The sequence below is a fragment of the Macrotis lagotis genome, chromosome 1 (genome assembly GCF_037893015.1).
Source record: "Macrotis lagotis isolate mMagLag1 chromosome 1, bilby.v1.9.chrom.fasta, whole genome shotgun sequence".
Lineage (NCBI taxonomy): Eukaryota > Metazoa > Chordata > Mammalia > Peramelemorphia > Peramelidae > Macrotis > Macrotis lagotis.
Genome location: NC_133658.1, coordinates 341,556,492 through 341,571,882, shown reverse-complemented (window position 1 = coordinate 341,571,882; position 15,391 = coordinate 341,556,492). Strand labels below are relative to the sequence as shown.

The 15,391-nt window shown below is 38.2% G+C and overlaps 1 protein-coding gene across 13 annotated transcripts in view; it reads right to left on the bottom strand.

Annotated features, from left to right (window-relative positions):
• AKNA (AT-hook transcription factor) overlaps nucleotides 1-15,391 on the bottom strand; it is a 66,756-nt gene that overhangs the window by 32,791 nt on the left and 18,574 nt on the right. For all 13 annotated transcript variants that reach the window (XM_074211756.1, XM_074211766.1, XM_074211768.1 and 10 more), the window contains 5 exons: nucleotides 15,004-15,078; nucleotides 8,165-8,321; nucleotides 5,808-5,962; nucleotides 4,017-4,076; nucleotides 834-961 (listed from right to left, as the gene is read on the bottom strand). In XM_074211756.1, coding sequence (XP_074067857.1) covers nucleotides 834-961; nucleotides 4,017-4,076; nucleotides 5,808-5,962; nucleotides 8,165-8,321; nucleotides 15,004-15,078 — 575 coding nt within the window. The remainder of the gene's footprint in view (nucleotides 1-833; nucleotides 962-4,016; nucleotides 4,077-5,807; nucleotides 5,963-8,164; nucleotides 8,322-15,003; nucleotides 15,079-15,391) is intronic.

Sequence of the window (15,391 nt, the reverse complement as noted above, 5' to 3'; positions counted from 1 at the left end):
GTGTAGTGGTCAGAACACCAACCCTGGAGTAAGGAGTACCTGAATTCAAATTTGACTTCGGACATTTAATAATTACCTAGCTGTAGGGAGTGGCTAGATGGCGCAGTGGATAGAGCACCAGCCCTGGAGTCAGGAGTACCTGAGTTCAGATCTGGCCTCAGACACTTAATAATTACCCTAGCCATGGGGCCTTGGGCAAGCCACTTAACCCCATTGCCTTGCAAACAAACAGAAAAAAAAATTACCTAGCTGTGTGACCTTGGGCAAGTCACTTAACCCCATTGCCTTACAAAAAAGAAAAAAGGCTCAGGTAGGGGAATTAAATGACTTGACCAAGTCACAAAGGTAATAATCATGAGAGGCAGAATTTAATCTCAGAGTCTCTGACATGGATACCAGTTGCAGACTCATTTTATCCCTCAGTCCTAAGAAGCCCTCTAATACTTGTAAGTTGCAGAACAAACACCAACTTACATTGTTAGAGAAATTTCCCCCAATGAGCTTCTTATAGTGATGAAATTATAGGTCCAATACTTATCTCCATTCACTCATTTACTTGCTGATACTAAATTACATAGTCTTAATGTATAAAATACTTTAAAGGGATGAAATTGTGTCACTTTTAAAATATACAAATTGAATTTTTCCACAAGGTGAATTGGGCTTCCTGTGGTAATGTTACCATTGCCCTTTCAATTGATTATTGTGAATTACTGAATATTGACCACAATTTTCCTAGAACATAATGCCAAGAACCGTGGGGAAGATTTTAGGGGGAAAATTCTGGCCATGCAGATGCCATCCTTTCAGGCAATGGAATTTCTAACACATACCTGTTAGGATCAAATTCACCAGGAGGCACCTCAGGTTCCTGGAGCTGTTGCATACGTCTGTGCTCACCTCGTGCCCAGAGATAGGTTTTCTCCAAAGCATCTTGTTCTTCCTTCAGCCTCCAAAACTCCTGGAACAAGAATAGAGAGAGGCATGAGCTTCCAGAGATTATGGGAACCCCACAGAGTCACAGGGTGGGCAGCATATGTCTCCACAGTTAAAAAGAGCTAGGGACAGTTTTAATGTTCCCATGAAATGAATTCAGAGATTAGCAATTTAGAACAGCACAGCAGAGAGGGTTAATTTATATCTTTGGACCCCAGGATGCCTGATTTCAAATCCCACTCATTAGCTTAGATTGATTTCACTTTTCTCTCCATCATTCACTATGCATTTTCTTTCCTATTTTTCACAAACCAGCCATCTCTGATCTCCCTAATCATACACAGGCTGTCCCCGAGGACTAGACTGTATACTCCCTTCAACTTGGAAACTTAACTCCTTTCCAGGATCTGTTTCTAGATTAGACCTTCCTTGATTCCCCTAGTTTTAAACTAAATTTACATATTTTATATTTACTTCTCTATGTACATGTGGGTCTGCTCTCCCTCCAAAGAAAATGTAAACTGCCTGAAGGCAAAAAGCCTTTTCTTTCCTCCTTTAAGTATCTCCAGTACCTATCGCACAGTGCCTAGAATATAATAGGAATTTGACAAATTCTAATTAAATTGAATTGAAGCTGTTATTTTTACCAAAAGTTAAAAAAAAAGCCAGAACATGATATTATTGAAACTACTTCTAGCTTCTCCGATAAAATACCAGCCAAAGTCAAACAGTTGGCAACCCAGAATGCAATTTGATTTTCAGTAGTATGAATGTTAGTTACAAATATCACTTCATGCACCGATTGGACTTTACAAGTCAACCCAAATGAGTCTAGCTTCTTCATGAGGTTCAGCTTGTTCATAGTCCCTAGCACTCCACTCAGGACAGGCTCCCTCTCACCACTCAGGATTTGGAATTATTTCCCCTTCCCATCTCCTCCTTTACTTTTCACCCTCATTTTCTGGCCATGGGGATTGAAAACTTTGACTCAGGGAGGCTAGGTGGCGCAGTGAATAGAGCACCGGCCTTGGAGTCAGGAGTACCTGGGTTCAAATCTGACCTCAGACACTTAATAATTACCTAGCCGTGTGGTCTTGGGCAAGCCACTTAACCCCATTGCCTTGAAAAATCTGAAAGAAAGAAAGAAAGAAAGAAAGAAAGAAAGAAAGAAAGAAAGAAAGAAAGAAAGAAAGAAAGAAAGAAAGAAAGAAAGGAAGGAAGGAAGGAAGGAAGGAAGGAAGGAAGGAAGGAAGGAAGGAAGGAAGGAAGGAAGGAAGGAAGGAAGGAAGGAAGGAAGGAAGGAAAGGAAGGAAGGAAGGAAGGAAGGAAGGAAGGAAGGAAGGAAGGAAGGAAGGAAGGAAGAAAGAAAGAAAGAAAGAAAACTTTGACTCTCACTTCTGAAAGTTGCCACCCTGTGGCTTAAAACTAGTCATGATATAGCTTAGGGTATAGGAAGAAGAAATATGCAGAACTGCAGAGCAGCCTGGTGCAACATAACTAGGGGATGACTTGGGCACTTAATTGCACCATAGAAGCTGCTGTTGTGATTTTCAAATCTTGACAGATGGGCCAGCTCTCTGGTCTTTGGTTCCCTGATCTTTTTTTTTTTTCCAAGGCAAATGGGGTTAAGTGGCTTGCCCAAGGCCACATGGCTAGGTAATTATTAAGTGTCCCAGACCGGATTTGAACCCAGGTACTCCTGACTCCAAGGCCGGTGCTTTATTCACTATGCCACCTAGCTGCCCTTTGGTTTCCTGATCTTGACCTCACTTGGCCACTAATGTATGAAGATACACACACACATACACACACACAGACACACAATCTGAAGATATTTATTCTTAATTTGTACATATATATTTAGTTAGATTAGATTTATGACCACTGTGTATGTTTATGTTTTTATTTGTGACATATTTGTTTATATTTATTTTGTTATATTTATATGTAATATATTTAAATTTAAACATAATAATCATATATAAATATTTCTGTATATTTAATACACTATAGATATATTTATATGTAAACTCATATTAATATATAACAAATAAATGTAATTTCATATTTATATGTATAATTTCTATATATAAATAGAATTTTATATTTGTAAATAATTGACATATATAAAATTATATTTATATATTTATATGGACTTGGAGTCAGGAGGCCAGGAGTTCAAATCCAGCCTCAGACACTTGGCTCTTACTAGCTGTCTGGCCTTGGGCAAGTCACTTAAACCTGATTGCCTCACATCCAGGGCCATCTCCAGGCATCCAGATTCATATCTGGCCACTGGACCCAGATGGCTTAGGAGGAGAAAGTGAGGTGACTTAGCACAGCACCCCCTCACTCAAGTCCAATTCACGTGCTTGTCACAGCATCACCTCCCCTGAAGTCATGGTTTTCTTCAAAAATTAAGGACAAACTATTATTATTATTATTATTATTATCATCATCATCATCATCATCATCTGATACATAGAGATAATTTGTATGAATAATTTTTATATAATTTTTATTTTATTTATATTTCTATTTTCCATTTTATTTACTTGCTTTTATTCTTTTATCAATAATTTATGATTGTATTATTTGTTGTTTTATCTATTGTATGTGTGTATATATATATATATATATATATATACATACATACACACACACACATATATTTGTTCTTGCAAGACAATGAGGTTAAGTGAGTTGCTCAGGGGTCACACAGCTAGATAATTATTATTAAGTGTCTGAGATCAGGTCCTCCTGTCTCCAGGGCCAATGCTCTCTCCACAATGCTATCTAGCTGCCCCCTAAGCATTTGGTTTGTTGTTGATTTTGTATCTATTAATATTAATAAACATAAGTTAATTATATGTATGATACATAAATTTATATATATCAATGTATACATATATAAATTACATAAATATAAAATTATATTTATAAATATTTTATAAAATTTGGAAGAGTAAGGAGTGAGGTGAAATTTCAGGGATAAATGACTAAATACAAATAAATACAGATATAAGCTATATCTATATACAGACAAATACTGAAATAAGAAGAGCAGTAGTTAGTGGTACCTTGAGCTGATCCTGAGGTACCAACCTTCCTTCCTGGACCAGTCCTTCAAAAGATTCCACCTGGATTAAGGGGGAAAAATTATGGATACATCATCATACAATAACTCTTTTTTTTAATACAATAACTCTTGAAGATGACTCAAGTTAACAATACTGCCTGCATTCTTTTCAGACCTTGATTTTTAACCTCAGGGCTTCATAACTATTGAGCGTTCAAAGCAGGTCCAGTTTCCTGACTCTATTCCCTTGTATCCACATGTTATTGGGGAGCAGGCTGCTGTTGTTGTGGGGTAGGGAAATCCACTCGGACCTTTCTTAGGCTAAATGTAGTGCAGTGGTTGTGTATGAATTTGTTTTTGAACGAAAGCAAATTTACTGTCATGTCTCTGAGGGTTTTGGTACTTAGGATCCTCTGGGTGAGTTCCACAAAACCTCTTTGCTAATTCTGATCATTTGATTTTGTTTGTTTGTACAAACATTTGATTGTGTTTGTACAAATCTACACTAGATTTGTAGCTAAAATATCAGCAAGGCTCTGTTGCTAACTTCTTGTGAGATCTTGCCTAAGGTCTGCTTCAGCTCTAAAATTCTATGATTTTATGGTCTTTGAAAGATAAATTCTTTGATAGAAGAAACTATAAATTTAATTTTCAGGAACAAAAGTATTTTAGAAAATTTTTAAAATCCCAGGACTGTGAGCTAAGAGTCTGCTACAGCTTTACAAATATCTGGATGACTTTCAACAGGTCATTTCATTTGTTTTGGTCTCAGTTTTCCCATCTGTCAAATTAGAGGATTGAATTGACTGATCTCTGAGTTTCTTCTTAATATTTTATAATTCTATGGGCTTTTTTAACTTCTAGCTAAATCTCATTTTATTAAATATTTTAATTACATATTAATTGTAATGAGTTTTATGGATGAATCTTGTTTTTAATTTCACAATTACTTCTGGATCCAGCCCTGCCTGTTCCCCAACCTTGAATTTGCATATTTCCCTAACATACAGAAAAAACGAACATAAAACCAATTAAAAAATAAAAATGAAATAAAAAAATCAACCATTCCTGCCAATGTAGGGAAACTTCTGCCCATATATGTATTTCCCCATTGATTATTACAATTTCTCAGAGTTCAGATCACTTTTCAAATTATTTTCTATGAACCAATGTTTATTTAACCTAGAGGAGAGAAAATTGGTGGGAAATTTTATGTTGGAGTGTAAAAATTACACAGAACTCTGAGAAAAGATAATGAGTTCCTATTTCCTTTCTCTGATGAGATCCAAACAAGAAAAGATGAGTTTGAATGACATGAAGACTTAAGATTCAGGAGTGCTGGAGCCAGCTCTAACTTGTTTATGAGACTTAAATTTTCAGGGTTTTTTAACCTCAGAAATTGGTATTCACAATAAATCAGCATTTGATTTATTGTTTTGTTGATTGTCCAGATTTAAAGTGTTAACAATGCAGATTAAACATAAAAATGTGCATACATTTTCCCTGTTTTTTTAAACATTTACCAAACACACCTCCTTTTTAGATTAGATACAAAGAAGAATTTTAGATATCAAGAGGTTTTTCTCCAAGAGTTTTTTAAACATCTTAGTCAATAATCAAAAGGTCCCTCCAATAGCTTTTCTCTTTTTGTGATGTTTGGGATCTAGTCCTTCATGGGTATAAGGGAGGAAAAATGGCCTCTGAAAGTTCTGGGACTTGAAAATTTCTGCTTTTGCTTTTGCTTTATGCTCCTTTGTACTTGCTCACACCGCAGAGCTGGAACTTAGCCCACCTGTGCTAGGAACTTGACCACCTCATTGGCCAGTGTCTGAGTCAGACGATCTCCCAGCGGTGGCCCTAGTGTAGAGGTACCATTGCCATCTGTCGGTGGATCAGGGTTTGCTGCAACTGGAGATGGAATCAGATCACCCTGAGTTGCTGCTAATTCTGGAAGAGATCAATACTGAGAGTCAAGTTTAAGGCTGATAGTCCTTTACATAGAAGAAATACAAACCAAAAGGGTACAGCAGGCCCAAACCCTCCACAAGACTCCGCTGGCTACTTAAAGCAGGAATGGGGGCTACAGGGACTGTTCTGGTCATATCCTATTTCCAGAGGCCAATAAGCATGGGAAAAAAATCTTGGAGAACTTAATGATCCAGTACTCAATAGGTTCATAAATTCCAAGGTCCAGTGAACCCAACTATAGCCATTGGGCTGCTCATGTTAGAATCTCACAATGAAATAATATATAAAAACATAAAACAAACTTTTAAGTCTTATGTAATGATGATGGTGGGATGAAAGAAAAGGAAATCAGGTGGTGAAGCAGAAGAGCCTGGAGATAGGAAGATCCAAATTCAAATCTACCCTCAGACATTTATTAGCTATAAGATGTTGGGCAAGTCATTTAACCTCTATCTGCCTCAGTTTCCTTAGTTGCAAAATAGGGATAATAATCACACCTACCTTCCAGGGTTGTTGTGAGGATAAAATGAGATAATATTTATAAAAGGGACTGGCACATAGTAGGCACTATATAAGTGGTGGCTATTATTATACTATTATTATTCAGAGAACTAAGAAGCATAGTTTTCAGTTCTTCTAAGAAGTATTATCTTAACTTTTGATATTTTAAATGTTAGGTTCCTGTCCAATGACAAACAAGTTAATAGAGTTCCTTAAAAATATGGCTCATATTTCTATGCATTTAATGCTTTCAGAAGGCCTTCTCCCAACAGCCCCTCAAACTAGTACTTATACTTATTCTACCCATTTTATAACTGTGGTCAGGGCAATCAAGCAACTAATCTAGAATTCCATAGCTAGTAAGTACTAGAGCTAGAAATAAAACCAAAGTCTCTTCTAATTGCAAATGCAAATTTCCCACCAAATACCATGCATGCAGAGCACTGTACTAGCCATCTGGGGAAAAAGGTCAACAGTATCTCCCATCAAGGAGCTTCCATTTTGGGAGTCCTTTGCCAACTGAATGGGCCCTATATACAAATAACTGCAATGGAATTGGTGGGTAAATTAAAAAGTAGAGATCTCCAAACTGAATGAGAAAGTCCATGATAAAAGAAATAGGTTTTCCTTCATTGGAAGCCTCCAAGCAATTCATCTGTCAGATATGTTTCATGGTAGGAGTCTTATTTTGGCATAAATTGAACCAGATGGCTTCTACCACTGAGATTTTGTGAGATTGAGGGCTTCTCATGGAGCTAATATGAGATTTCACTGACTAAGTTAACAACAACAACAACAACAATAATCATCATCATCATCATTATCATCATCATCATCATCATAGCTGGCATTATACACTTTAAGGTTTGCAAAGCACTTTGCAAATATTATCTTTTTTATCCTCATAAAAACTCTTGGAGACAGGTGATATTATTTTATTTTATATTTTTATTTTTTTATAGTTGAGGAAACTAAGGCAGACAAAGGTTAAGTGTCACAGTCTAGAGTTAAATTTGAACTCGCCTCTTCCTCACTCCAGACCTGGCACTCTATCCACTCTGCCACCCAGTTACCTGAGGAGTTTAAAGGGAATGATAAATAGAAGACCTTGGTTTGAACCCGTGTGATCATATGCAAATTCTTTTTCTGTTAAATGATATGCCTGGAAAAAATAATCTCTCTAAATTCCTTCTAGCTCTAAGTTCTAGGAACCTATAAAGTGTCAGGAAAGCAATTTTTTTTATCTTAATAGTATTTTATTTTTTCCAATTAATATGTAAAGATCATTTTCAACATTCATTTTTGTAAAAGTTTGTTTTAATTTTTTTCTTCCTTCCTCTTCTCCAAGACAGCAAGCAATCTGATATAGTTTATATATCACACACTATATATATACATACATACATATCACACAATATAGCACAATCATGTTAAATATACAGGAAGGTAATTGTAATGGTATGTCACTAAGTATGACCAAGGTCTTTGAGAATTTGGGGCTACCTTCTGGTCTTTGTGTACCTTTGGCTCTTTCAGTAATCTTGTTTATCAGATGTGGAGTCAATGACCCTCAATGACAACTCTTACAACTAGATGGATAATTGGGACATTAATGTAGTTAACAATGTAGCTAAAATCTTTAACAACCATAGTTCTGCCATTTCCTCCTCTGAAACTCACCTGGGTTCAACAAAGCCTGTGATGTGGTGTTGGAGGTTGACTGCCATTCTGCCATCCTAGCTTGGGGAATGGTAAAGGACATGACCTTGGTCCCATGGGGCATGATGCCCATATGAACACCGTGGCTGGGCTTGGGTGGGTCTGAGTATAAGTTTACCTGTGAGGAAGATAGAAATCAAGAACAGTAAAGGAAAGGGGAAATCCAAAGAGAAATAGTGGCCATGTCACACATACTGGTAATCTTCAATAAGTGATTAACTCTGAAAATGGGGAGCAGCATACACCACCTGCCTCTGGGACCAGGAGGAAAAGGGATGCAGTGCCAGGGAGCGGACACTAGGTGGAGGCAGAAGACCAGTGCTTGATTTCTGGTTCTAAAGCTAATTAAAGCATTGGAATTGATGCTAACTAATGAGTTACCTATTAATTCATTAACCGATATTGGGAAATTCCCTTGACCTCTTTGAGCTTCAGTTTCCTTATCTTTAAGATAAGCCTTGAACTAGATAATTTCCAAGGTGTCTTATAACTCTAACACTGAATCTTTGAATAACAATTTGGTTTCTCAAAGAAATAAAAAAGATGGACTTTGGCCAAGTCATTTTTGCTACTTGAGCCTCAGTTTTCTCATCTATAAAATGGGAATTGTATCTATTTGAACTATCTACTTCATAGGGCACTTTAGAGAAACAAAGTTGTTATAGTTCAGTTGTTGCATCTGATTCCTTGTGATCTTGTGAACCTTAGTATTCCAGACCCTTTTGTCTTCCACTGTCTCCTGAAGTCTGACCAAATACAAGTCATTGCTTCCATGACACTACCTACCATATCATTCTTTGCTGCCCCCTTTTCCTTTTGCCTTCAGTCTTTCAAGGTCTTTTCCAATGAGTTCCATCTTCTTATGATCTAGTCAAAGTATTTAAGCTTCAGTTTAAATTTGACTTCCAAGTGAATAGCCAAATTAGAGTGCTGACTGCTTTGATCTCCTTGTCTTCCAAAGGACTCTCAAAAATATTCTCCAGAACCACAGTTTGAAAATATCGATTCTGTGTTGTTCAACTTTCCTTAGAGTCCAGTTCTCACAGTCATTTGACTATAGGGATTTTTGTTAGCAAAGTAATAAATATCAAAGGAGATTTGAGAAACCCAGCAGGGTAAGAGATACGGTCAGGATAACCTTGATTCCCAATTTTGTCTCCAATATTTATTAAATGTTTGACCTTGGAAAGTTACTTCCTTTCACTTTATCTCAGTTTCTTCATCTACAAAATGGGATAATATTGACCTCACAGAGTTGTTGTCTCAGCTGAGATGTGTGTGTAAAGTCTTTATAACCTTGACATTATCTAAAGGCATTTATTATCATTATTCTTAATGGCTATAAAGCACTTTGAAAACAAAAAAATAAAAAAAATAAAAATTTAACTATCATCATTACCAATATATGAGGAGTTTCCCTATGAAAAAACAAGTGTTTTTTTCCCTCAAACATAGTGAAGCTTACATATCAAAAGAGATGTTCTCACCTTCAAATTATTCTTCTTGGGAACTTATACACTAGTTCCAAAGAGGCTATCTTGCTCAAGACATATTGCAAACTTTTCTTTTGGGAATGATCTTGAGATCCATGACACCCTAGAATGGCCCAAATGATATCCCATCTTCACTTTGGGGGTCAGTCTAATCCTGAGATTCAGTCAACAGATATTCACAATAGTGTCAGGGGACTTAAGCTGTGTTACTTAAGATCTAAAAACCAGTGTAGCAATAAAATAATGGATCTACCTTTTTTGTGTGTGTCAACTGGCTCTAAAAGCAGGAACCAAAGAAGAGAATAAATGTATTTGGAGAAATATCATCCACATTGAAGTAAACATTGTTGTCTAGTCGTTTTTCACTTATGTGTGACTCTTCATTTCCCCATTTGGGGTTTTCTTGGCAAAGATACTGGAATAGTTTGCCATTTCCTTCTCTGGTTCATTTTACAGATGAGGAAACTGAGGCAAAAAGGGTTAAGTAACTTATCCAGGGTCACACAGCTAGTAAATGTATAAGACCAGATTTGACCTCAAGATGATGAGTCTTCCTGGATCCAGGTCTGGCACTCTATCCACTTCCCACCCTAGTAGTGCCCTAGATTGCTCTAAACAAGCAAAGTGGAACAAGAACATAAGAAAATAAGCATAAAGCTTGCCAAGATGTCTGCTTGAAGAAGATACTCATCTTTGGATACCTAAGTTCTAGATCCTAAGATTTGGACCTTGAAGTTTTATCCAGATCAACTCCCTCATTTTACAGATGAGGAAACTGGAAATCAAACAGGTTAAGTGACTTGCCCAAAGTCAAGTAGGTGGCAGAACCAAGATTTAAATCCAGGTCTTCCAACTATAAATTCAGTACTCTTTTCATAGCAAAATATTCATGTTTGTTTAAAAACAAACCAAAAAGGGGCCAGTCTTTTTGCTTTATTGCCACACCTTGTCCACCTGGTTCAGGATATAGACCAAGGACTTTGGACCCATTCTATTAATGCTGAGGAAGAGAGCACCCTAGAAAAGCAAATTCTCTCTCTGGAAGAGTGCCTATTTAAGTTTCTCTCCACGTTCCTCTGGAAAACCTATTCCAAAGTGGTGTACATCATTAGAGCTGCTTGGCTCCTCTCTCCCTCCCCCTTTGTGGGTCTTGATGGAGAACAAAGCTGGATTTTAATAATCCCCTCCACCATCTGTTCACCCTCCCTCTCTCTGTGAGACCAGTCGCCCCATACTTCTATTGGAGATCCAGAGCTACCCAAGGGGCAGTTCCTGCTGCAAAGCTTTGTCTTCTCTATTTGTGGTAGCACAAATCCCTAGGGATTCTGAATAGGACAGAAGAGAGGAGTGTGAGACTGGAGGATGAGGACCCTGGATCATTTCTTAAGCATCTATTGTCCCTATCCTCTTTTAGATCTGTGGTAAGGAAAAGGAAATGTTCCCCCATCTTCTCCCTCTTACCTTGTGCCCCCCAACCCCCTCCCCCCATGGTGATGTAAAGAATCTAGGAAGTGATCAACAAACAGTCCAGAAACAAGGGCTCTTCAGACCCCTACCCCTTGTCTGGCTCATAAAAGAGAAAGGTTTCACATGGAAGAGAAAAATAATGATTCAAATGAAAAGAATTAAAAGGGGGAGAGGTGATGGAGGTGTACATGATAGATCTGAGGAGCTCACGCATCTGTGTCCCTGAACAGCTGACTCCCTTGAAAAGAGGGACTCACAGAGGATCTGGGCTATACCCTGCAAGCAGAGAGCAGTAAGAAGCCAGATAATCAGAGTGCAGATTTGGAACATTTACAACAATGGATTCTCTCTAGGAGTCACATATGGCATTTGAGAGACTTAGAAAGTTAGAAGAGTCACTGATATCAATCAGAAGATGAGACAACTCATGTATACATTTGAGAATTAGCAGCTTTTACAAATAACCCTGACAAGGGCATCATTCTTCCTTTTCCTTTTTTCTTTTTTTCTCCCTTCCTTCCTCCTCCTCCTCTTCCTTTCTTCCTTCTTCCTCCTTACTTTCTCTCTTCTATCTCTGTCTCTGTCACTGTCTCTCACTTTCTCCACTCTTCCCCATCACAGAGACTAATCAATCCAAACCATTTTGATCAGCCACAGGATCTTTGACCTGTTTTGTTTCCAATTTGGGCTGGTTCATCCTGCCTTAAAACACCTGGTGGCTCTTGCTTCTTGGGGCTCATATTCCTACAGACACTGGATTGTCTTAGTCCACTGCAGCTGAGAACTCTTGAACTTGAAAGGACCAAAATTCAAGCTCCAAGAAGCTGGGATTACTGCCTCTTACCCATTCTTAGCTTGCTTATAAAACCAAAGCTAGTCCAGGCTGCTGGAATGGTATTTCTAAACAGACCTCATACTGCAGAGCTAATTATATATCAGAAGGAGAGCAAAATGAAACCTTTGTGTGGTTTGAAAAAAAAAAGATTTAGTTCTGAAGAGTTTTAGTTGCTTAGATGGGCCTTCTCTGTGTGTCTAAGCTTGTCTTTCTGTTCTCTTTGTTTGGAGATACTCATGCAGTGGATAGTCCTGTAAGTAGCTGAAGGTCTTCAGATAACAAACATACATGACAGAGTTCTGTGATGGTAATGCTGTGTACCAAGGTCCAGAATGGACCATGGCATCTTTGCTTAGGCCTTCTGGGTCATTCCTTGAAGTCTCAGATGCATCTATGCCAGAGATCGAAAGAACACACATTCACAAATCAATTCTAGTAGCCCAAAGTACTGTCATTTCATTATCATCACCCTCCTTCTTAATTTTGGGCATTTTCAAAACACAAGTAAATGTCACCCCCCCCACCAGGGCTTCATGCTGTACCTCCCTATCTCAAGGGAAATCTTTTGCATATCTTGAAGTACTGTATGCATATAAATTATTCCTACAAATATTTCCCTTTTTCCCTTCTACTTGGATCCTTCTTGTTGATTGCTTAAGGACAAAGAAGAGCATGTAGAGCCAGAATGGTGGGGAGATGTAGAAACAATAGGAAAGACACAGCTTGAAGAATATTGATTTTCAGTAATACTTGACATGATTGGGAGAAGATAGGTTACAACTGGAGAAAGATGCCAGGAGGTTCCTTTTGGTCCTGTCCTCAGGTCTTCTAAACAATTCATCTCAGTTTCATAGAGGACAGGTCTCTTTCCCTAATGGAACACTGGGCTAGGAAGTTGCACATTGGGGCCATGAGCTAAACATTGTATACTAAGCTTGCCTGGGTCCTCAACTTACACCACTCTTTCTCCATTAATAACTGCTACCTACTTGCAAACCTTCAAGTTTACAATTTGCTTTCCCACACATTGTCTCATTAGATTCTCAAAACAGGCAGAACAATTCTTCTTTTCCTCATTAGATAGGCTGCAGATAGCATCCCATTTCCTCAGATGAGAAAACAGACATCTGAAGTTTTAAGCAACTGGTCCAGGTTAGTTGTAAAGGATGGAACAAGAACCCATGTCTCTGGTATCCTTCCGTAGCAATCTTCCCATGATACTACTTTGTCCCTTGGTCTTATCTAACCTCACCCTCATTCACATAACATTTCAAAGGGTCAGATGCTTTAGAAACAAAGTGGGACAAGTAGAACAAGAGGAAAGACAGGCTCTCCTGTTTGGATTCAAGTAATAGGTCCCATTGGGTATGTAGGTAAGAGAAAGGACTGAATTTCTGCTACTTAACAGGCAGAGCATATGATTTGGAAATAGAAAGAGGTCCCAGCTCCTGACCATGTCTGAAGCCCCGAATTAGAGAGTAACTGAGGGGATAAAGGCAGGAAGCTGTAAGAGGTTACAACAGAGCTCAGTTTCCTCCCCTCTAGCTTTAGTTCCTTAGCCACAATGAAGTAAAACCCAGAAAGAGGAAGCACCAAAAATGCAAAAGACAAACCTGCACTTGAGAAAGAGATGTGGGGGCAGGGTAGAAAATTCTGTGAAGATAAGATCATCCTGCCAGTCAATTCTACACAGCCTCAGAATTTCAAGCAGAAGGGACCCCTTACTTTATAGATCAGGGGTGGGGAATGTCTAGGCCAAGGGCATTTGAACTTTTAGGGTTGAATTAAATGTTTCACCAAATATAGCAGGTGAATGTTGTTATAAATATCCAAATGGGGGCAGCTCCACAGGTGGCACAGTGGATAGAGTACTGGCCCTGTAGTCAGGAGGACCTGAGTTCAAACCTGAACTCACTTAATAATTACCTAATTTTGAGTGATTATAGAAACCAAAAAAAAAATATCCAAATGATCCTTGGCAGAAAAAACTATCTGCTTGTTATAAATAGTTAAAGAAAGACCAAGGAAGTTAAATTACTTACTCAGAGTCATAAAGTCCCTAAGCAATTGAGTCACATTTGAACCAACCTCTCTGGCATCAACACCAATTCTTTCATGCTCAACTCCAGTCCAACTGAAGGACATGAGAGCATGATGTTCTGTAGAAAGCACCCAAGAGGTACTTCTAGGGTAGTCTTTTCTTTGCAAAACAAAACAACAACAAAAAAATCATAAAATATTAAACTAGCCTTATTCATTTTCAATTCATAATTCCTAAAGCATTTTCACCAATGTTGTTTCATCTCACTGAGTTCTCATGACAACCATATGAAAAAGGGGTAAATAGATATCATTATACCCATTTTCATTTAGAGAAATGAAATGACTGAGTTAGTGGCAAAGTTAGGATGAAAACCCAGGCTTCCTGGGTCATCATTCAGTCTTCTTTTCAGTAGGCAGCCCAATAAATAGAGTACTAAACCAGGAGATAGGAAGACCTGAGTACAAATCCATCCTCAGGTGATTTAACTGCTGTCTGCCTCAGTTCCTGCAACTGTAAAATGGGGAGAATAACAGCATCTACCTTTCAGGGATACTGTGAGGATCAACTGAGATATTTATAAAGCACTTTGAAAGTTTTTTTTTAGGTTTTTTTTTTTTTTTGGCAAGGCAAATGGGGTTAAGTGGCTTGCCCAAGGCCACACAGCTAGGTAATTATTAAGTGTCTGAGACCGGATTTGAACCCAGGTACTCCTGACTCCAAGGCCAGTGCTCTATCCACTATGCCATCTAGCTGCCCCACTTTGCAAGTCTTAAAGAAATAATGGCCACCATTACATCACACTGCTCAGTTTTAGAGGAGCAATACCCTTTCTTAAGGAGGGACATTAGGCAGACACTTGCCAGGCAGGTCACCTTTCTATCTAAAGAACCTGAAATGCTACCTATATATGGATCAACCATTGTCACTTGCAAACACAATTCTAATGATCTCAATTTGGTACCTTGGCTCCAAGTCGCAACTGGTCAATGGTGTTCTCAGCCTCTGCATATTTGGTGAGCAATTTGTGGTAGTCTTCCTGCAGAGAAAGGCAAAACAGTTGGACATCTATTAAACTGGGCACCAAAGGAAACAACCACATGATGTGATCCTTTCTCTTACAATATCTTAGCATGATGCTCTCTGAGTAATTACACAATAAATAGCAGACCAAGGCCATGCTAATGGACACTGACCATATTCTAATTCTTTACATTTTCCCTAAACTTGTGGTTTCATTTACACAAAGAGCTTCCAATAAGAAACTCCTTTCCAAGCAGATTAGTTTCCACTCTGCTGTTTAGGCTTAGAGGTTGATTGGAGCATTATATGTGACACAGTCATAGAAACAC